At 46.2% G+C, this 23561-nt stretch overlaps 1 protein-coding gene across 1 annotated transcript; it reads left to right on the top strand.

The window, feature by feature from the left end:
• The first annotated feature begins 174 nt into the window (after positions 1–174).
• On the top strand, positions 175–22068 carry CD80 (CD80 molecule). Its single transcript, XM_014882837.2, has 7 exons — positions 175–328; positions 472–571; positions 11928–12251; positions 13547–13828; positions 15748–15873; positions 18087–18210; positions 19626–22068. The coding sequence occupies exons 2-6, from the start codon at positions 490–492 to the stop codon at positions 18191–18193; spliced, it is 921 nt and encodes a 306-aa protein (XP_014738323.1). The 5' UTR covers positions 175–328; positions 472–489; the 3' UTR covers positions 18194–18210; positions 19626–22068.
• Positions 22069–23561: the final 1493 nt, after the last annotated feature.

Here is a 23561-nt window from a genome sequence, read left to right as displayed (position 1 = left end):
TTCACAGGCAGGGTCCTTCAGCCTGCCACCGTCCTGGCTGGAGAAACACCCAGAGCATCCCCCAGGGATGAAGGCAGCCCGTCGGGGTGGCTGATGGGGGTGGCAGATGCTGCATCCTGACACACGCCCCGCGAGGAAGCCGTGGGCGGTGAGAGGTGACTTACGAGGCTGAGCAGTCTCCCGGCACCAAGACTTCCCCCTGCACCCTGCCAGGGAGTGTTTCAGCAGCCTGTGACAGCAGCCAGGCACCCATGGCCTGGCACTGAGCCCCCTGCCTCCTCCCTGCCTCAGGGCTGGCCTCGGTGCTGCTGGACCAGGGAAACGACAGGTACCAGGGCAGGGAAGTGGGGCAGGCTGGGCTTCTGCTCGGGGTTTTTGGTGGTGGCAGCAGGCAGGAAGGAGAAGGACGTTATGGAGGGTGCTGTGGCTCCTCAGGCTCCTTCCCCTAACCATGTTCCCCTCTCCTCCCAGCCCAGGAGCTACAGGAAGATGATGTGCCTGCCTGCCTCCCCACCAGCGCCGGCGTTGAGGCTGGGGCTCGGGCTCTTCGTGCTGCTCTGCCTTGGTATAGGTAAGCCGGAGCCAGAACGGGAGTGTGGGAAGGGGCTGGGCACCAGCAGCAGCACCCTGTTGTGCTTGATGTGATGGTCCACAGGGGATGGTGGACCTCAGGATACTCCTGGTGCCTTCTGCCAGGGCTGAGCCCAGGGTTTGGGGCAGCTGGCACTTCACTGAGGATCCCTCACCTCTCACTTTCCCAGGCTGCTGGCTCCCAGAGGGACATGGTGATCTCCCATCACAGCCAGGGTGACAGAAATGAGGGTGGTTTTGGCCAGCTGATGTCTGTGAGGAGCACATGGCGCAGCCCCTTGGGCTCCGGCTTCAGTGGCGGGGTGGTTTCTGCAGCTTTTTGGGTGGTTACAAGTGGGTGCCTGGTGGAAAAGATAGGGAAAGGTGGCAGCTCAGAGTGCTCTGCACCTCCTGGGCAGCTCAGCACAGAGCAGAGCGAGTTCTTTCTCCACCAACACAAATCCCTGTTGAAGTCCTGCCTGGGCGTCCCCTGTCCTTTTCTGAGGACTTGCCACAAAGCTCACACAGATCTCTCCTCGCCTCGAAAGGCTTGGGATGAGTTTTCTCAGATGTGTGAAATGTTAAACTGGAAACCACAAAAAATTCACTTCTGAGCTGGAGTTCATTGTGGATGCAAAATAAGTTGTGCTTGTTGTCAATTTTAGTGTTTTAGTTTTAGCAAGTAATGATACTCTAGAGCAAACCTGGACTGAAGCTTTCCTTAAAAATCAAGCAACGCAAAATGAGGAGCTTTTCATGCTGCTATTGTGAGTGAAACTGGGAGGTATTTGATGCTGGGTTTTATTTTCAGTTTCAGTCTCTGAAATTTAAGATAAAACTTGGAGAATTTAGCAGGGAATGAATTGCCGAGCTCACTTGTTAAAAAGCAGCGACCTCAAATGTGGGATCTCTGCGCTTCTGTCTTCCCCTCACTCCTTCCTCTACTTCTGGGCTTGCAAAGCATTTGTCAAGCACAAATATATTTTGCTTGTATTTGCATCAGGCAAACAATCAATCATGAGCAGAACTGTTTCTCTCTCAGTACTTTAAGAGCTTTTGGTATGTTAATAATGTAATTACGAGCATATGGTAATTCACCAGACGTAATTTCTCTGAAAAGGATTCTGGTTCCTTGGTTAAAGGATGTATAGTTGGATGTATAGTTTGATGCATGCTAATATCCACTGCTAGAAATAGGAGTTTGATAATAGAAAACCAAGTGTTTGTCTAGTTGTACTTTTGGGGCACAATTTTTAGATCCTTCTCAAGCAACAGGTCTCTGGAAGTCACAGTGCCTCAGGAGCAGGTGCTTGGCAGACTGATAAGAGCAGGACAGCAAATGCACTTATTTTCTTCTCTGTATGCACTCACACACACTCTGAACCCTTCCTCTCCAAAGATCAGCATTCCTACATTTCATATAGCTCCTGGAAAATACGTGGTGCAGTATCCACAAAGAACTGAGTTTTAAAAGCTATACTGGTGCTTGTGGGTGATGCCATCTCAAGGTTGCCCACAGGGACCACAGGGACCGAGTTCTGACCTTGTTGTGGCAAAATAATGGAGCCTTGGGTGCCTTCCATGGCCCTGGCATTGACTTCCCATGCAACACTAAATGAGTCACCACAGCCAGCATTTACAGGACAGACCCCACGTGGGGCTGCTCATGACCACACCAAGGCACAGTCAGGGCTGGCTCCCAGAGTGTCCTTGGTTTGGCCCAGGTTTCCTGATGCTGGCACACCTCCCTGATGTTGCACTGCAAAAGGTCAGGTAGCATTCCAGGATGGAAACAAGTGCCCTCTGTAAAGACCCTGTGGATGAAATAGTAACAGAGGGGATGCCAGGCTCAATTTTCACATCAGGCGTTAATGGGGGCTTATTTAAAAGAGATTTGAAGGTTGATTTGAAGGTTGTCTTCCATAGGAATTTCATGCATGTGCAAGCTATGTAGATCCATTTCTTTTCCTTTGAAGTGAATTTTGTTACTCTGACGTTCACCTGAGGTGCCCCACTGAAATGCCAGTGTCATTTAGAGCTGCTTCTGGGATGTCTTCTGCTGCTGGAGACACTGATGTCCATGAACAACACCCCATTGTCTCAGCACAAAACGGCACAACAGCCTTGGTTACAGCACAAACTTTTAAAATTATGATCTGAATGCACTGCTGGTATCCCCATGGGCTGGGCTTTGTCCTGCCATTGCACCTTCACATCTACCTATAAATTGTAGGATGTTCTCTGTCCCAGTTTGTTATCCTAGAAAAATATAGCTTGAAATCCCCCAGTATGACCTTTCCCTGCCCTGTGTGCAAACAAAGCACAGGCACTGACTTCAGGGACCCAGCAAGCCCAGCTTTAAGTCCATGGAGTATTTTTAAACTTCCCTGGAGACTTTTCTTCCAGCTGGGGACCACTTAGCTCTTGGTTTCTTCCCGGGGGTGAAATTTTTTGAGAAGTTTTGAAGAAAATTCCCTACAGCCTTTCTAAGTTACTGGAGAGTTGGGAAGGGAGGGGGAATATCCACTTCTGTGAGTGAGCACTGGCTCACAAGTAACTCATTCTGGGAATCCCCTTCCCTGTGTTACTCCCAGAAAAGAGCTCAGAGTGGAGATGGGTTTCAGAAAGGGACAGTGAGGGCTGAGAAAGATTCCCTATTTTGTGTTCACCCCTAAATATTGAAGTGTCTAGCAATGAGCTTCAGGTGTTTGGTGTCTAATTTCCAGATCTGGTATGGGTTGTGCTGGGGCACATTTCATGGTGGAGATGGCAGAAATTTTTCTTGACATACCAGATTTGCCCACTTGATCACTGGATGCAAATTGAGTTTCTGACTTATTCCTCTTCATGCCTTCAGCTGTTATTTTAATTTCTTTTTTCGGATGAGTTTCTGTGTCCTGTTCCAGACGTGAGGAAAAAAAATGTCTTTCAAAAACAAGGGCAGCAGATCTAAGGAACTCCTTTTTCTGTCTGTCTGTCCAGAGTGAAACCTGCTGTAAGACCTTGTCTGGAGAAACAGAAACCCAGCTAAAACCTACTGCTTTTGGCTTATAGAGAGTGTTTTATTTCTTCTGTTGTGTGCCTCTTAAATGAAAGGATTCTTTAGGAAAAAAAACACACAGAAAATTAAACTTAGGAAAAAAAAAACACACAGAAAATTAAACTTAGACAAGCTACATTTTTACACACAAAATAGCCTAAGTGCTGAGTTTGTAAGGCTGTGGGTCAAATGTTCCTTTCACCCACACCATTTCCTTTTTCCAGTTAGATCGGAATGAACCCAGATAGCTCCAGTGACCTCATGTTGCTCTGACTGCAACATTTTTTTTGCATTTCTTGGATCACTGAGACATTTGTGTCCTGTTTGCCCGTGTGCATGTTGAACATTCCTGCATTTAAACATGCAAAGTTTGGAGTGGCTGCACACCCTGGAGGGGGATGGATGCAGACAGGAGTCACAGTTGAAGGGTACAAAGAGATCATTGCCATCAAAAAATGCAATCCTGCTTCTCTCTGGCTCTGTGATCCTCCTCTTCTTTGCACATATCTGATCCCTGGATGATCTACTTCACCTTCCAGCTTAGCAGAAAGTTTCCTTTTTTCTGTTTTTTTTTTTAAGACTGGTATATTGAACCAGACTCTGGAGAGCCCTGCAAGGGGGAACATGTGGGATTGGAAGGGAAAGGGGAACCAGATCCCCTCTGCTTGCATGGGGAAGGCGTGAACTCAGTGTGAGTTTGCTGTCTGGCTGCATCCCAAGGTCGTGCCAGGCTGGGGGAGAATTTCCACATTCAGAAAAATTCTCATAGAATTACAGAGTTTGTGTTGGGAGGGATCTTAAAGCTTAATTTGTTTTAACCTCCTTGCCGTGGACACTTCCACTGGATCAGGTGGCTCAGAGTCCTTCCCAAACTGGCCCTGAGCACCTTCAGGGCTGGGGCATCCACAGCTTTCCTGGGCAACCTGAGCCAGGGCCTCACCCCCCTCACAATAAATAATTTCTTCCTAATACCTCGTCTAAACCTCCCCCCCTTCAGCTTGAGGCCATTGTCCCTTGTCCTGTTGCTACATGCCCTTGTGAAAAGTCCCACTCCAGCCTTCTTTAAGGCTACTTTTAAACACTGGAAGGTTGCTCTAAGGTCTCTCTGGAACTTTCTCTCCTCCAGGCTGAATGTTCCTCCTTCCTTTCAAGCGTGTTTTCCAGTATAAATGCTGTGCACATGTGGATGTGGTGCCTTCCATAAGTGTGCTGGATGCAGTGAATTCTGTTCACTTGGCAGAAGGAGATCAGTTTTGTTTCAAAATATATTAACTTTCTGTTTAATTGTAGCTGTTCTGTCCCCTTGGAGGGGCATCACCATTGGGAGTCTCGGGAGTTCATTTGAGAATTGATGTGAATCTTTCCCAACTCGGAAATGCCACAGGCTTTGCTTCTGCTTTTTCACTGTTATGCTTTTAAAATATCATTGGTCCCAGGGGACTCCCTGAGTGAAAAGAAAGTGCTGACTGATGGCTCATGGTGGCATTTCTACCTATGCTGTGCTCAAAGGACATCCACATTTTGGCCAGCTCCAATTCCTACCATATCACATGAAAAATGGTTAGAAAAGGGGATTGAAGGAAGTCTCTCTGCACATCATTGCTGTCACCTTAGCAGGTACCCCCTGGTGTTGTTTTAAATGCCCTGCAGACAAGGATTTGATCCCTGTGCCAGGGAAGTGCTTCAGAGAGAGCAGAGCTTGCTGTGTGACCTTGGTTCCTAAACACTGAGAGCCCCTTCCCTGCCTGCCCTGCTCTCAATGCCTGCAGCAGCACCTGCCCAAGCCTCTCCCATCCTGAGTGCTTTCCTGAGTGTCCTCCAGTTAATTCCCAATCTCCATGCCCTGCTCTTTTCTAGGGCTGTGTAATCTCTGCTCCAGCTGTGGGGTGACTGTCGGGGCTGTCTGCAGAGCATCCTTGGGTCAGTGCCTGAGCACAGACCAGCTTTTCTAACAAGATAATGCCTGGCAGGCCTGCAGCATTGTTAGCTGCACTGCTGAGTGTTGCTATGGCTGTGGGCAAGTACTTCAGCAGCAAAAAAAAAAAAAAAATTTAAATTTGTAAATTTTCAACTTTGAGGCAGGCTTATGTGAGAGGTATCATACTTGATTTTCCTACTTACTGGGTTCTTTCACCTTCTATCAGTTTCAAGAGAGGGCTGGCTGCTTGTGGAGCCTGTGAGACAGAGATTTAGTAAGCATTGAAGAAAACTACAGCCTTAAGGAGTGGGGAGGACCTTAATTTCAGAAACTGCTGTGAGGACAGTAGTATGCGTGGCAGTGGTACTGGAGGAATTAGGAAAATTATCTGAGAACATCTTCAGCTGGGAGATAAATATAGAGGAAGTACAAAGTGATCCTGTCAGCAAGAGACAGAGTCTGCGGGGGAAAAAATTAAGAAATTTATTTTTGTCTGTCTTTGTGGCAAATCTCCCCCACCAGCCCCTCTTACAGAAATGCCACGTCTAGTTTCTGCTCCCAAACTGGGAAATCGAAAGAGCACAGAGCAAGATGCAGGAATTTGATCTCTAAAGGAACTAAAATATGCAGTCTTCTGAGGATGTCCAGATTTTAGGGGCTCTCCCTGCCCTTTTTTATTCTAGCAGGGTTACATTCCACGGGCTGAGAATTGAGAAAGGGAGAAGTTTCAGAAAGACTCTTCTTTTTCTCGTTTCTCCAAGTCAAAGACATCCTTCTGTCCCCACGGCCGTGTGTCCCTGTGGTTTGCAGGGGACAAAGCCAGCTCTCCATCCTCTCCTCCCTGAGCAGCACCCATGTGGTGCACTAAAACATGATCTGGTCCCCTTCTCCAAGTATTCCTGGTTCCATATCCAGCTCCTTGGTTGGATCTGACCTCCTGCCTGGTGCCAAGATGAGAAAATTGCCGGTGATTTGTGCAGAGTTGCGATTTTACTCATGTGACAAGCACAGCAGACTGGACATACCCGGGCAGCGGGCTTGTCCCAGGCTGACTCAGAAAGAAGGAGATTTTTATCTCCAAAAGTACAAAACCTGAGATAGATCAAGAGGTGGCAGCTGGCTGGAGCTGCCCCAGCGAGCCCCTCTGCCAAAGTATTTCAGATTCCCTTTTGTCTTCTCAGTGCTAATTGCAGATTCCCGATTTCACAGCCACATCATGGCTTCAGGGATTCCTTCACTGAAGGTGAAGATGTGCAAACACGCACAAAATAAAACAACATCACAATGGAATGAAGGCTGCTGATGGAGTAGGCACCAAAACAGCCTGGGAGTGTTATAATAATTGCCAAATCAACAGTGTAGAGCTGGGCAAACCGGGGTAACTCTTCTGTTTAGGAGAAATGTGGCAGCATAAAGATGGGAAGTGCATAAAACCATGTATGGGGTACCCCACGGTTACAGCACAGAAGCAAGAAAGGATGAACAGGTTTTAGAAAAACCTGTTCAGACCATTTCCCTACCTCAGACCTGCCATGCCCTCATCATGCCCTAGGATTAATCCTGTCACTTGGCTGCTGCAGCCACACTTGAGGAGTGTGAGCAGGTACAAGGAACTGAGGGGAATCACTGCCATCACTGGTTTTATTTGGGATGCCTGCTTCTCTGCTCCCCTCTCTAACCACATTTGGGGTGAGTAAGGGAACTTGACGTGAGCAAAGCATCTGGATTTGCAGCTGCTTGAGCAGCAGCAGGCCCGTGGTTTGTGATGAGAGGTTGGGCTTGGGGTTGTGCAAGGGGAAAGGGCCACTCCTCCTTTTTCCAAGATCTCTCTTTGCATCCTTGAACTTGCTGGAGTGGAGTCAGTGAAGAAGGAGCCTCAGAGGCTTGTCAGGCACTCATGCCTGGGTTAATCTGCAGTCACAAACTCTGTAAAGAGGACAGCAAGCAGGGTCTTATAGCACCCACTTTTCTCTGTTTCATCCCATCTTTCTTAGTGCACAGGGTCTTTACAATGAAACACAGAAGAAGGAAGTGTTTTTATGCACTTCTGAACCTGTGTCTCCACACAGGGCATCTAGCAGGGTTTTTATGTCATCAGTGTGTTCACGGGAGTCACGGATTGAAACACAAAGCATTTCACATACTCCCATGTAGCACAGGACATTTGCTGGCTTTTGGCTCCATGGAAAGGCTGGGGAGAATCTCATTACTCATTGGTAAAATCACCTGGGATAAAGACGAGATCAAGGGGGAGTGTCTAGTCTTTTAAAGATTCAACTTTTCAAAAATTTCTTGACTCATTGTCTATTTTGCTTGGAAATCCCTGTAAAATAGTGCATTGCCCTCAAAGGATAAATCATACAAGTTTGGAGTGAATGTGCTATTCACAGAAAATGAGGGATCTGAGCTGCAGAAGTACCTGCAGAGTGGGAATCCCAGGTGCAGGGTCCTAGGCAAAGTCAGCAATGCCATTAATTTATGAGTAGAAATACCAGCTGCTGTTGCCAAGGTAAATAAGGAACCAGATGGAAAAAAAGCAAAGCAAGGTTCAGAAGGGCAGAGAAATGGGGAAGGCAGGAAAAAGAGAATGGCTTTGGAGCTTCTGTTCACCAGGACTTATCTGGAGGTTCCCAACACTTTGAGGCTGCTTCTCCAGAGCATTGCTGAGTCTTTAGCTGCCTTTTACTGTCAAATGTCTCTGCAAGACTTCTGTGCCAGAGGAAATCTGCTCTCATGTGCTGCTGGCTGCATGTGTGGTCAGGATAGCAAAGCTCTCTGTGGCTGAGGAATTTCTGACTTAAGGCTTGGGCAAAGAGTGCAGGAAATAGGGATATGGGCTAAACAGCTCTCCTGACTCTCAGATCAAACAAGAAGGAACGATTCTGCTCTACACTCCTTTCTGTTCCAGTTAGCCTTGCTGTAGGGGGCATCTGCAGCACAGGCATAGTTTGGATGAAGCAAGCTTTTGTGCCCAGGGAAGAGAAAGTCAGCCCTTCCATCAGTTCAGCATTCCATATGCCACGGGCTTCCACTGATGGAGTGATGTGTGTGCACAGCAAGAGTGGGGGGGCTTCAGAGGGGTGGGAAGAGGAGGGATTTTTTTCTAGAAAAGCCATTAAAAATTATTTCCATGGTGAATATCTTCCCCTTGGCTGCAGAGACCATTCAGCACAGAAATGGCACAGAACTGGATTTTCATTTTTGCTTTGCAGTTCACCTCTAAAGCGAAAGGGGACTTTTGTAGGGCTTAATGACTCTTCATGGACTTTGGTTCCTTCAGGTTTGCAGCATTCAGGTTGCAGTTTCAAGGGTGCAGAGCCTTTTAAGGGTAGACATGACATCAGCAGGAGTTTCCAGCCCCTGCACATGTACTCCCGAGAAGGTTTTTGTTCTCCTTTTGGTTGCAAAGGAGACTCTGAGGGGCAAGGTAGGGAGAACCTCATGTAACTCATGATGTGATGTCACCCTGACATTTACTGTACGCCTACTCTTCCCCTATTGCTGCAAAAGAAAATAGAAAATGGTCTTTATCAATCCCAAATTTGACAGGATGTTTGACTGGCTGCTCTTTCGAGTCTCTCCAAAAATAGTAAGAGCTGCACTGTGAGAACAAGCAAAGATGTGGTCAAAGATAAAAACACACGTACACACAAACACACACACACAAGTGCGGGAGAAGGAACTTCAGGAATCACAGCCTGAAGTGTGCTGCTTTTAAGGTGAACAGAAAGAAATGCTTTCTCACACAGCATGTAATCAAACTGCACAAGTCATTGCCAGAGGATGTTGTGAATGCCAGAAATATATGTGCATTCCTGAAAGGGCATTCCTGAAAGGGCAAGAACTCTTCCTGCAGGGTAGGTCTAGCAGTAGCAATTTAAATGCTGATGTCAAGAAATCCTGAATTTCAGACTGCAAAGGTTAGCAAGACAAGGCAGTTTTTCTCCTGTGTGGAAGGAGTAGTTTTTCTCTCATTTTGCTACCAGTTGATGGCTGACAGAGGTCAGTGTGCTGAGCAGCACCTGGTCTGCCCCAGCTTGGTTGCTCAGGATCTGTAATGCATTAGAAGGGGAAGTACAGGAAGTGGGGGGGAAAATATTGAAACTTTCCCTTTGGAAGTCCAATGGAGTGGCTGAGTGGAGGGAAACCAGTTAAGTAAGAAATTGCTAATTTAATTACATATTCTATTTTATTTAACTTACATTAAAACATTCCATAGTGTCACCAGGACCTCCACAGTATTTTTTGGTGTTTCCTACAGATTTAATGTCAAGTATGCAAGTGGGACAGGGGTGGGTGTGCGGCAGGGGAAGGGAGTGAAATTTATTTCACAGAATCATTTAGGCTGGAAAAGACCTTTAAGATTTTTGAGCCCAAGCTTTAACTCAGCCCTGCCAAGTCCACCAACACATCGTGTCCCTAAGTGCCACATCTACCTGTCACATCCCATCACAGCCTGAGTGCTGCACTCTGCCTCTGGACAGCGTGGCTGCACTTAGGCTGGGACTATCAAGAGTGAGCCAGCATCAGCCAGACTTTGCTAGGAGGGGTGGCAGTTCTGAGGCTCAGCTTTGTGCATTGCTCAGCTCACACTTCAGGCAGAGGCTTTGCACGTGGGCTCTCCCCTCCAGTGATGGGTGATCCCCATCCGTGACACACTGCCTGCCAGGACTTTCCTGATTCCTCTCTCAGGTATGTTTGCTGAAATGCTAGAATAGGAATAACAGTTCTTTACTAGGAAGAAAACTAAAATTAAAAAAATACAGAAATACAAAAAACCCAAACCCAGATCACTGACAGAGTCAGAATACAACCTGACACCCTGTCAGTCAGTCAGGGTGTTGGCAGCAGTCCCATTAAATGGTGGCTGCATCCTCCTGCAGTGACAGATGTGGTTCAGTTGAAGCAGTGCTCCAGTAGAAAGATGCAGTTTTCTTCTGAAGGTCCAGTGATGATATAGAAGGGTCTGGTTTTCCTCTGGAATCCAGTGGAAAAAGGCTGCTCTGATGTTCCAAAGCTCAGTTTTTATCTAGGTAGGAAATGTTTGTGGACATTGATGGAGCATCTCCCAATGGGATGATGTAATTTTATCAGTCATGCAGTGGCACTCAGTGGCCCATTAACAGAAGATGCCTCCCTGGAGGAAGGATGGGTTGTGGAAGAGATAAAGAACACTGCCCCACCTGGTTTTTAACGGTGATAGAACACATACTTTTGTATGTATGTAAGCCAAGACAAATAAATGTGTTCTGCAGGGAAAGAAGAGGGAATCTATATCTTTTCAGTCCTGAAGACAGCTATTTCCTTGTTTTTCTGCTCTTGGCCAGGGGAGTGTAACAGATTGATATCCCACTTCCACCACTGGAGATCAGTGCTAAGGCAGTGAGGCAAGCAGGAGAGAGAGCAACCTGATCTGGACTAACAAAGCCGGGTGCAGATCATCCCCAGGCTTGCACTGACACAGGTGAAAGCCCAGCCACCTGCCCTGTACTGCAGCACAGGGCTGTGTGTCCATGCTGGGACCTTTCAGCAGCAGCAGGAATTCCTTGCTTGGCTGCTCCTTTGGATGTCAGCCCCTGTGAGCCTTTACCCACTGGAAAGGGGAAGGAGTGGGAAAGCAAGGCAGATCATGGCAGTGGGGTGCTTAGTAGGGCAATTACTGCTCACATGGTCAAAGTTGTACCTAATTTCACCCTGGGTGAAATTAGGGTCTCAATTTATGGCTGTGCTCCAGGTGTGGCACCATCACAGTCACTGGTGGAAGTTGGGGAATGTCTGTGCTGGTTCCAAGCCATCCCATGAGCTTTGACAAAGATAAATTTGTTCTAGCTAGACTAGGCAAAATTGCTAATGCTGGAAGGCTGATGACAGTGTGGCTGCCACCTTTGTGTATCATTGTAGGGTTGATTCTGGTTTCTGGGGTCTTGAAAGTTTTGGGTTGTTCTTCTTTTACAAAAAAAATAGCTACCAAAAATCCCTCGGCCCCCCTGAACAAATAGTCCAGTGTGGCCCTGTTAGGCATGCAGAGAACCCAGTGGAGAGTGACACAAATTTTCCAAACACCAGGCTCTGAAAAGGGAGAGCAGAGGAGATAGCAGCTGGTGCATGAGTGTTTCTATCCCTGTTTCTATTTATGTTCAGGCAAGCGACTCTCCTGCCTTCGCCTTCAGCAATCCATGCAGCAATCCTTGTGTGCCTGCTGGGTCATGATCCTGGGTAGGAGTGGAGCATGATGCCCAAGGGTGGCTGCCCTCAGCACAGAGCTGAAGCTGTAGGACAGCTCGGTGGGTGATGAGGGATGTGAGCAGTCAGAGCCAAAAGGGGCGAGCTTTAGGCAGCAGGTCCTGGCACAAGGCTGTTCCACTGGCTCACTGACTTTTGTTTGCCCCTCACCTGCAGGCCAAGCAATGGAGAAGAAAGTAGTCAGAAGCAAAGTGGGGGAAAAGGTCAGCCTGCCTTGTTGCCATCGAATTCCCAGCTCAGAAAGCCTGCACACTTACCGGGTGTACTGGCAGAAGAACATCACGGAAGTGGTGCTGGCCTACTCGGAGGGGAACATGATCTCCAGGCACGAGCGGTACCAGAACCGCACAGAAATGGACCCCTGGAACCTCACCCTGTGGATCTCCCCCATGGAAATCCTGGACAATGGCTCTTACAAGTGCATAGTTCAGCGCAATTCCATCGTGGTGTGTGACCAGTCTGTCATCCTCTTTGTGACAGGTAGGTGGATTGCCTCCTGACACCTGAGGCTCTCCAGTGCCAGCTTCTGGGGGTGAAGGATGCTCTTCCAAGCTCATTCATACTGTAGCAGATAGATTTTCATCAGGAAGCCTGAAAGAAGGTGTGTTAACTGCTTCCATTCCAGCAGCTTCCCTTCTTACCTTTCTAAAAGCAGGTACAGACATTTTTTTTTCCCACCACCAACCTAACCTCCTCCCCTTGGTGCCTTCTTCTTGTGAAAGGATCCCTCCTGGGGCCCTCCCCAGGTACCACTGAGGTAGCCCCTGCTGTCTTTGGGGCAAAGCAAGACCCTTTGTGCTTGGCAAGCATTCAAGGTGAAAGAGAAACAGAGTGGCCACGGCAGCATCCCAGCCCTGCATCCAAATCCCTGCATCCAAATCCCTGTGGAACTGGCTGCACTGCAGCTCCACAGCCTAAGGCTGAATTCATCATGGAGCTTTGAGGCTTTTTACATTAAAGAAACCGAGTTCCTTTGTTCAAGATGAATCTGAATCTTCTCTTAGAGGCCACAAAAAGTTCCACTGGCATTTTCCATTTCCACTGGTGTTTTTGTGGCAGCTGATCTCAAACAAAGACAGATATACTGGTGAGATATATAAATATATACATGCATTTGAATACCTTTAACAGCAGAGAGTTATATGAATCTTCCAGAAAAGTCAGTGAAGGAGCATTCTTCGTCTGGAAGGAGATTTGGCAACAAAAAAAAGACAAGCTCCTGAGGTTTGGCCATTTTCTGCTGGTCAGAGGGCAGAGAGGGCAAGGAGACAAATTTAGTGATCTTTCTGGGAACTGCTATGAAAAAAGGGAAGTGTACTGCCCCCACCCTTTTTTAACCATGAGGGTTGAGGAGTTAACTGCATATAAAAGTTAAAACTAAGGATCTCTTTTCCTGTCCACAAATACTCTGGTTTCTTTCCAGCCAGAAATCCCCTTGCTGTCTTAACAGGCCAGCTGTAATAATTATGGCAGACATCTGCTCCCTTTGGTGAAGTGGCATCAAGTTATTGTGGGGATCAGGAAAGGGAAGTGCTGGAACCAGGCTGGGATGTCTGAAGGGATTTCCCAGGCTGGATGGCAGTGGGCCTGGAAGGAAAACCATCTCTCCTTGCTTGCCACTGCTCAGCAGCACAGTGACTGGTTGCTTGCATGGGCAGAAAAAACTTCCCATGGTGAATGCCCTGTGGGGGAGTCTTTGCTTTGTCCATGGGTTTTGGGAGCTGCAAACCTTGCTGTGGCCTGACAGCATGGTAACCAAATCTCTCTTGCTTCAGCTGACTTCAGCAAGCCCAACATTACAGCAGAAGTGACCGCTGATTCCTGCGATGTGACTGAGATGGTGATAACGTGCTCTTCTCACGGAGGGTTCCCCAAGCCCAAAATCTCTGGAGCCCTCAACAACATGTCCGTGGAGTGGAATGCCAACTGGGTGTCTGAATCCAGCTTCAGCCCATACAATGTCACTGGAAAACTGCTGCTCAATGTCACCAAAGACGTCGACATCACTTGCTCCGTTGAATACAATGGCTTTTCCAAGTCCACCAGTTTGCTTATCAGTACGTTTTATTAATGATTTTTTGTAACCAAACTATTTTGTTGAATCTGCTGAGTTGCCTCTCTGAGAATGCAATAGATATTGTGCAAGTGTTCGTGCAAGGATCACCCAATGATCCTGCCTGTGAACTACACACCAAAATATTTTAAAGGCTGGAAGCAGAGGCAGCTCTGTCTTCCTGCTGCTCTTCTGCAGCTGGGCTGAGAGCTGAACTGGATCCTGTTGTGATCTGGCCACAGGTTGGGGCTGCCACCATCCCATGCCCCTCTGTTCCAGCGTGGCCTTGCTGCCAGCTGTGTGACAAATACCTGGTGTTTGAATGGGGGGACCAGAGAAATGTGTGTGCTTTAAAAGCCACAGGCTGCACTTCAAAAGAATTTCCTCATTTAACAAGCATGTTTGTCCCTGCTTCAGTGAAAGAAACTGTCAGCTGGGGTATAGACAAAATTCTGCTTATAAATGTAACATAGGGTTAACTCATACGAAAAGAATTCCATCACTGAGCATGGCTTAGAAGTGATGGCATAATAGATAAGTCTGTGCTTTGAAAAGCTTGAGGCACAAGTGGAAACAGCATGAGGGAAGGCAGCACACTACATTCCAGATGTTTTGCAGTAGAAGGGGATTTGCAAGAAAATTTGTAAAACCGAAAGGATTTTTTTTAATGCTGTTACCAAAAAGGTATTCTGAAATGTCTCTGGGTCTGATGTTTTTACTGTAGAGATAAGGGCACCTTCAAGGGAAGACAGAGAAGCTCTATTTTTCCTATGGAATTGTACCTTATTCATCAAGGTAGCTTATTCATCTATCTTACTAAAATCAAAGGGGCTTGTGGGGAGAGGTGCCATTCAGCTTCAGAACAAATGCCAGGAACTAGTGCTTTATGAATATTGGCTATTGCTGGATGTAGAGCATAATGTCCCTAATGAAGGGAGAATAAGGCTATGAATAGCTCACTGCATAGAAAAAGAGAGCAACAGGGGAAAAAAAAAGCAGTAATCAGAGGAGGGTGCAGTCAACAGTGACACAGCCACAGCCATCACAAACCCTCCACTTTTTGACTTGTAGGATGTGGAACCACTCCCACTTTGGTTTGGTGTAAATGGTCCTCCAAACAAACCTTTCCTGAGCACTGAGTTAGACAGAACAGAGCCTCTGGTAAATGCAGAAAGCAACCCCTACAGAGTGAGGGAACAGCAGATCAGGCTAATTGATGCCTTAGGAGTGGAATGATGCTTACCTGTGCCAGATGCAGATAGTGGAAGAACTGGAAGGTTTGTGCACATAGGTCTGCAGACCTATGGACATGCAGCAAGTCCTGTCCTGTACAAGAATGGCCCAATACCTACTCCAAAATCCCAGTGTTAGAATGAGATTTTCCACCATTTCCAATGGTGAAAAGCCAAAGGCTCCAGACCCACTGAAACTGAACTCTGCCACAACACTTCCTGCCATGCAGAAAAAAGTCTATTCTAGTCTGTTAAATGCATCATTCTCCTTCACCTGTGAATCCAAAGGGAAAAAAATTAGGCATAAGTCTGATGAAAACAGTAAGGAAAACTACAGAATACCTCTGAGAACAGAAATTTTCTAGCTGTGGACTCACACTTTTCCACCAGTCTTAGCTCATTTCCCTGAAACAGCCTACGTGTTTTGAAATATTTCCTGTCTCAGTCCTGTTCAGGAGAAAGACAAAGACCCAGCTTTTTACCTTCTGTGCATGTGTTAAGAATTTCAGCCCATAGCAAATGTGGATGAATGGCAGAAATTTAGGTGCCAGCTTTGTTTGCTTGTTTATTGAGTAAGTCCATTTTCAGGCTGAAGAGCTGAGTTAGAATTTGGCCAGAACTCCTGAAATTCACATGAAAATGCCAATATCCTGTTGGGCCCTTTATTTATGTTTTATTTCTCCTGTCTCAGAGAAAACAAACGACTGCGTGGTTCCTCCTGTGCCTCCACCTTATAATGTCATTACTGCTTCAATTATCATCGTTATCACCTTCATTTTGGCTACCACTCTGGCAGCAAGATACCTCTCCAGGCATGGTAAGTGCAGCTTTTTTTCCAAGATGTCTCTTGTGCTGATGGAGTTTCTGTGTAGTATACACATTTATAGAAACTTTACTGTCACACTAGGTATTTCTGTACCTTCTTCTCTTTTTTCTCATTTCCTTTTTTTTTTTTCCCTCCAGCATCCACTGTCACAATAAGTCTATCTCATGATTTTCCTACATTTTGTGTGCAGGCAACACTTGAGTTCAGGTTTGAGAGTGAAGAGGTGACAGGGAGTTTTGACAGCAGATCAAAATATTTCCAAAATCAGGGATAATGAAGAGGTTCACAAAGATTCATTCTTATGTACTGAGATGCTTATCCATGCCCCATGAGCAGCTTTGCAGAGCAGTCCTGGAGAATGACAGCAGGCCTTGCAAATACATGAGGATAAATAACACCCAGCTGGGTTCTGTCAGGTCACCAGGGAAGCCACATGTGGGAACAAGAATCCCACTCTGAGGACTCTATGCTTGGGCCACTTACAGCATCTGGCTGTGATATTCCTCATTGGAAAAGGTCATTTTCTGGGCACCAAGGACTCAGTCCACTTACAGACACCTGTACGTTTGCCATGCTTGTGTCTTCTGGTACCTTTACTTCAATTTCAGATAAGTTCACTCCCAACTCAGACGTGTGGAGGTCTCATTACTATTTTTCTTTTCCCTTCCCCATCAACCACATCCCTTCAAAAAGCAATGTGGCCATTGAATCAAGCTGAGCTAATTTCCTTTTAGTGTTTTATCACAAAGAAAGGAAGCTTCTGGAAGGCAGTGACTCTGGGTCACACCTGTGCACCTCCTCATTTTCCACCCCTCTGCCCTTATGACACCAGTGCCAGTTCTTCTCCCCTGCTGTTCCCTGGGGCTGTGTCAACAGGAAAGCAACAAGCAGGCTGAAACCAAGAAAATCACAGTTGATCACAGGCTGTGCTGTTAGCTGCATGTATAATGAACTTCTAATTATAGGAGAAAATTAACTGGAATCAGAAGACTTGGCTCTCAACAAATATGGGCTGGAAATTAAAAGGTTCCTTACCATTAAATTAGCAAGATCCTGGAGCACTCTGAGATAGCCTTTTATATAGGAACGGAATTGCTTTTAAAGCAGATGTAAAAAGCATACCCTTGTGGTAGAATGCAATCACCTGCAAACAGCATGGCACATGGCTGCATTAACTGGAATTTCCCCTTTAGTCCCACTTCCATAATATGCACAGGGAGTAGATTTGCTGAGTCGGGTGGTATTGTTTGGTTCAGCCACTTTCCAGACCAGGCGTGGAAGAAACTGTAAAAGAAACTGTAAAAGAAACTGTAAAAGAAACTCTAAGAAGTATAAGAAACTGAAGCCAGAGCTTCCATGCAGCTTTTCCAGTCTGTGTAGCTGTCCCATTCAGTGCTGCTGTGCATGGCCACCTGTCTGGGAAAGGGAAATATCTGCCCTAAGAGTGCTTCCTGTGGGTGCTGCTGCAGGTCACCTTTCAAGAGCTCTCCTGGGAGCTCAGAATAGGTCTGAGAGTACCTCTGTTGTTCTGGGCTATGGCAAGCTGAGTCAGGAGTTGCTAAGAGTGGTTTCCGAGCTTGAAAAGCCATGCCTCAAAGAGCTGAAGTAGGGGAGGGAAGAACAGAAAGGCAGGGCAAAACCAAACGGAAGTAAGATTTCTCAGATGCGTGATTGTTGTTGTGGCCAAAACAACCAGGTGCTTTGTTGAGGTTCACAGCCGCCTACTCTGAGGAGTTCACAGCCTATTTTGCTGTACTTTAAGAATGAAAACACAAAGCACCAAGATTAGATGTCACCTAAAGAATAGCTTAAGATTCATGTTGTGTAATTTGTGCAAGCCCAATTGAACAAGATTCAACTTGAACTACTAAAATTCAGCCATAGATGGTGAGATATTAAGGGGATCTGCTTAATCTGAGATCCTCTTACAGCACTGAAAGAGTTTTTAGTTTTAACATCGGCATTCTTTCACTCGATAGGTAAACTGCAATTAGTGACATGTAACTTCCATTATTATTTCCCTTCTGACCTTATCTCAGCATGTAGCAACCTGTTTTTGTGCCAGGCTAAAGTTCTAGCCCTGTGTTAATGGGAGTGGTTTTATCCATATGACACTATATAGACGATATCTATTTGTAATAGAGCTTTCTATCAGATCAGACTATGACCATATTCATATGCTAACAAGGGATCTTCTTTTTCAGTTTGTTCTCACTGTTGTAAGCACCAGGATTCAGTGGAAGACGGTGTGAAGGAATATACAAAGGCACCCATGAGCTCTAAAGGGACAGCTGATACATCATCTGTATGACTAGATCGCACTTGCAGGTAGTATTCTTCACTCTTCTCTTGGCAAAACAGTTTCTCAAATACTCTCACGTGCTCGTGCAATATTAGCTCAAAGCACCGCAGCTGTCAGGATCTGCAGTGACATCCCCTGCCATTGCCCCTGTGCTCATTTTATGGGCGTCCCAACTAAACACTGGGCAGTCTTTTAGTGCCTGTCCTGTTGGGCTCACCTGTGAGTTACTCATCCCTACCTCAGGTGCCACATGTGGCTTCATCCCCTAGAGGTCCTGGCTGATTCCCTGTGAGCATTGTGCCTGATCTGATGACTCAACATGGGAATATCGCTGATGATAGAAATTGAGGATTGACCATATGGTGGTAAGGGAGGGGGGAACAAAATAACAACTCCAGCTTTCCTAGTATGATCAGACATGCCAGTCCACTTCTGAGATACGTCCATTCCCTTCAGTAGCTGGAGGAGTGGAGAAGGAAAAGTTTCCTCCCTCAGACTTGCCCAGAAATCACTCATATTTTAAAAGGAGTTACTTTCGATAATGGAATGTTACAAAAGATGGGCTGGGGAAGTCTGGCTTGGCAAAGTTTTATGATTACAAAGGATTATACTTGCTTTGGCTTGAAAGCTCAGCATTTTTCAGGGCCGTGTCTTCCAAAAAGACACTTAAGTGAGGAGACTTAAGAGAAGATTAGCAGCTAACTGTTCTTATTCACATCATTATCCAGGTGACTGCATTTCCTGCTCTCAGGGATTGCCAGGGTAATGCCTGTGGAATTGCCAGGGTAATGCCGTAGAGCAACAGCTGTGGGGTCTGGAAGTCATGAGTTTGTCAAACTGTGCATTGCAGGATCTAAAAGTTTAATAGTTTTGAGATGGAAAGGAGGGGAAACTCTCATTCAGGCCACTCGTCTCATTTCCAAACCTGACCACCCACTCATGTTTTCCTCTGGGGAAAGCCCTGTCTGGAACAGATACAAGAACCTTGGTTGGCATGAATTTTGGGGAGTTTTGTGATGGGAGTGACAGGAGTTCACCTACAGAATAAACCCATTCTCTTTTGTTATAAAAGTTTGCCAAGATTTTCCTGTAGGTGGCTGGTGCTTGCCGACTCCAGCGCCTGGGACATCTGCTGTCTGTGGACTGAGATGGAAGCTGTGCTTCCTTTGTGGCTCACTGCCATCTCGTGATGCTCTCAGCCATGTCATACTGCCGCTTAAATGGGAAGCACGTTCATTACTAATCCTCACTCTGTTCCCAAGGTTTTGCAGGAAGAGCTGAGCCAGAACAGCTCAGAACAGCTCCGAGTTTAGGGACCAGGAGCCCTCTTGTGGAAGGCTCTCGCAGGTGATACCTGTTCGTCGGCTCTGCAGCATTACTGGGGTACCTTTGAGGTGTGAAAAACAAAATCTCAGTGAAATCTTTTCCTCGAGTCCCTCAGGTTGTCCACGCTGTGCATCCCGCACTGCCGACTGCACTGTTGGTTGTACAGCGATGCTTGCTGCACGGACCCTTTGGCTCTCTGCAAGGGGGGGCCAGCAGGAGAAAAAAAAACTCTGCTCACCACCACGGCCGACAACACAACCTCCTGTGAAGGAATGCAAACCCCCACCCACGCCACAGAGGCTGTGTGATGGCCTCCTTACAGACGAGGTCGCTGGGATTCCAGCTGAGAGGACCCTCTGGCAGAAGGATGTCACCAGTGGCACACCAGGTCAAGACTTCAGGAACCTCTGGCTTGATGGTGCCTCTGTGAGAATCAGGGGCTGCAGAGCCCTAACAGGGAGCCCATGCCCACCTACCCCTTCAGTAACACGGAGCTGCCCTTTGGGAGACCCCAAATCCTGACATGCAATCTCGTCAGTTTGTGCCTCCACGTTGGTAGCGTGAGCAGCTAAAACTTTTACGTTCAGCCTCACACAAGTATCTGTTCTTTCCACTGGAGGACTTTGAATTTGGATTCAACCATTACAGATACACATCTCTTCTCCCCTAAAGAGGCAACAGTGGACACATTCTTCATGAAAAAAAAGACACCTTGGAAGTGAGTCTATGTGCCTCATGCTTATTTGCATACTAGACTTTTTAGGGAATGATACACATTGGCAGCACTCCTAAGAGCTAATTAATATTGCTTATCTACTGCAGTGGCACAAGTTCTCATAACATTTCTCTCTTGAAAGGACAGCCTTGCCAACCCAAGCACTCAGGCACAGCTCCTCCATTCAGTTGCTGTGTGAGGGCACACACCCTGTGCACACACAAAGCCAAGCTCTGGTGTGCATTCCTTCCCACTCACACACATTGGAACTTGTGTGACAGCCAGTGGTGACCTCGTGTGTATCTACTGTAACCAAATGTCACTCGGGGTCTTGCTTCATAAACAGGGGTCTGCTTCTGTGTGTACATCTGTCACGGGATACTTTTAAGGGAAAGCTCTGCAGATTTTTGGGAGTTTCTCACAGCAACACGAGGATATTTACTTCACACTGAACGTTGCTGCTTTCTGCCAGTGTTCTCTCTACCCAGCCAGGACTAGAAGGAATTTCCCTACAGGATGCTAACATTGGACAGGACTCATCTGATCCTGGTGTTATTCTTGCCTACTATGTAGGAAAAAATGGTTTCTCATTTTCAGGGGAAAGGAGGAAAATGCCCCAACTCCTAATAAGCTTCCTAAGTAACTCTGCCTACTAACCTAGCTCAACCCTGCCCTGAGTTTGACTTTAATGTTTTTCCCTTTTGCTCTGCAAGCTGCACCAATTCCTGCACTGCTCTATCCACGTTATCAGGGCAAATCAAAGTCTGAAAGCACAATGCCATCTTCTTTGTGGGATGTGTTGTCACTTGAGCTGCTTCTCTTCCTAGGACGCAGCAGACATAGTCCATCCATTTCACTTTTTTCCTAGTTGGTACATATTCAGAAACTGCTGGAGAAAATAGGAGGATTTAAAGTGGTTTTTAGGATACTGAACTCAGAAATTAAGTAAGATAATGGTCCCTTTCTACTCCTGCAGAGTCATACTGTGCCATCACCTTTTTACTGCTTTCCCATTGTACCAAGTGTAATGGGAACTTCAGAATATTCTTACAGAGGAGTTTTGACAGAGAAAAGGAGGTAATATGGAGGATAAGGAAACAATTGCACTTGTATCTTCTGGTTGCAAAGAGAACACAAGTGACAGAAATCAGAGTGTTTCCAAAAGGCAGCCTGACCCTATTGCAGGACTTGGTGCATGAATGATGTCTCACATTTTTCAGGTTTCCTGTTCTTTCAGCCTATGCTTGTTCCAGCACAAACCACCCTCTCTTGGCATTCACTTCCAACTTTGCTAATTTCCAACACTGTTCTTCCCTATAACCACACTGCAATTGCACCTTGCCAGCCACACCACAGCTCTGCCAGTTGTACCAGCATGTTTTCCCTCTCACTATCCCATGCTCTCTCTACTTCTGCACAGCCTCTCGCAGAAGGGTTTGTCTTTTGCACTGTGTCAAACCTTTCTACATCACCACAGAGTCCAGTAACACTTTCAGTAACTTCTCCCAAAGGAAACCAAAAATTTCATTGATCAGTATGTCCAGCATCAGGTTATTTTTCTAGGCTTGATGGGCAGGTTATATGGTTCATTTTTCATTAAGCACTAATGCTCTGGATCACGTTTTCTATTGCCTTATGCTGTATTCAGTGAATTGCACATAGATGGTTCCTGTGAGACCTTCTCAGCTTTATATCTGTGTCATTGTAGCAAGTGAGCTGCTCTGTTTACCATGGGTGTTTTGTATATAATGTTGTTTCCTGGGGTTCCTCCTTTAATTGTATTAAAAAATAAATTGTAAACTAACTTTCCTTTCTTTAGTAATAAAAGATGTCTGTCTATGCACTGGGTAGAACCTCTGTTATTCATGTTAGCCACCATTTCACAGCATCCAGGTAGGTGATGCAGGTGTTGACAAAGCTGTACCAGGTACAACTGGCATCAAGCCACAGCTCTGTCCGGTGTGCTGACAGCAATGACAAAATGACACTCAGGTAACCCAACTTGTGACTTCCACACCCCTCACATCTGTCAGTTTACCTGGGGTTAGCTGAGCAGTGTAGCTAGAGATCATCTTTCTCCCTCCAAACAGGAGGTTTTCTGCAAAAGCAAAACCCAGTGTAAGGTATTCTCACTGTACCCCTGGTACTTGGGTTACCTACTCTGAAAGTAGAGGGTCAGTAATTTCAGTGCTGTGCTTTTGCTGGGAGTGGAGAGAGTGGGGATGTGAAGAATCCCTTACAGGTGTATGTAAAAAACAAGCTCTGAATCAATTCTTCACTCTCCATTCGGGAGTCTAAGAAATAAGGAAGTGCAGGGAACTAAATTCAGCAAGAAACTGAGAAACAAATGGCTGCTAATCTTGAGTGCTTCCCCTGGCTTATAAGCAGCATAAGAACATGTAGCAGCCCTCCCTTGCACAGAGAGAAAATCCACACAACTGCTACACCTTGGCTCTGCCTTCCCTCCCATTAAAGAACATCCCTGCATCAATGGTCAGGCACAGGAAAATTAGTATTCCTTAGGCATCACATCAAATACCACCAAACAGGAATAGAGACAGAGCAATGACACAGCTAAATGTCATCAGAGCTGCTGTACAGATAAGAGTGTTGGATATTGGGTGGGGATGTAATAGCAAGAAGAAAGAAGATAAAAAAGAAGAAGATAAGACGTCGCTGTGTAAGCACAATGACAAAAATGTGACCTAGAAAGGCCTATTTTCTTTTTTTTTGAGGGGATAGGGGGGCAAAGGACAACACCATTACTGTCACCAACACATGCAGAGCTTAAAACAGGAAGAGTGAAAGATATATCCATACTTCTGATTATGCATATCCTTCACTTACACATAGAAAAGGAAAATCAGAGCTGGTCGATGACAACACTGAAATACACGTTTCTTGAATAGAAAAATGAGCTGCACTGGGGTGTTTAAAAAATTAAATGCTCACTTCAGGAGTCAGAAAACACAACATCTTATTGAAAGCAAACTGTGCCAAAAATCTGCTTTAGGTGGGTGGAATACACTCTGTGGGGATCGACTGTTCATATTTCTATCAACAGTAATTATTTGGAAAAGCATTCAACCAGAACAGATTCTTTTCTTATGAAAAGAGCACCTGGATGTGATCCCTTTTAGTAGGACAAAAAAATTTCCAACAAAGAAAGGGAACAGGAATTCTGACCTCCTGCTTTGGGGGAACAGTGATGGGCCACGTCACCCTTCTGAGTACAGAACATTTCACAGTAACTCCAGCACCACCCACAGGTAACAGCTCTGACTTAACAGTTCGTCTCTGGAACAAAATAATAGAGCTGGCACTCTCGTGGCTCTT

The sequence above is a fragment of the Sturnus vulgaris genome, chromosome 2 (assembly GCF_052056855.1).
Source record: "Sturnus vulgaris isolate bStuVul1 chromosome 2, bStuVul1.hap1, whole genome shotgun sequence".
Taxonomy (NCBI): Eukaryota; Metazoa; Chordata; class Aves; order Passeriformes; family Sturnidae; genus Sturnus; species Sturnus vulgaris.
Note: the sequence above shows the minus strand (reverse complement) of the source record. Positions and strands in the feature narration are given on the sequence as shown.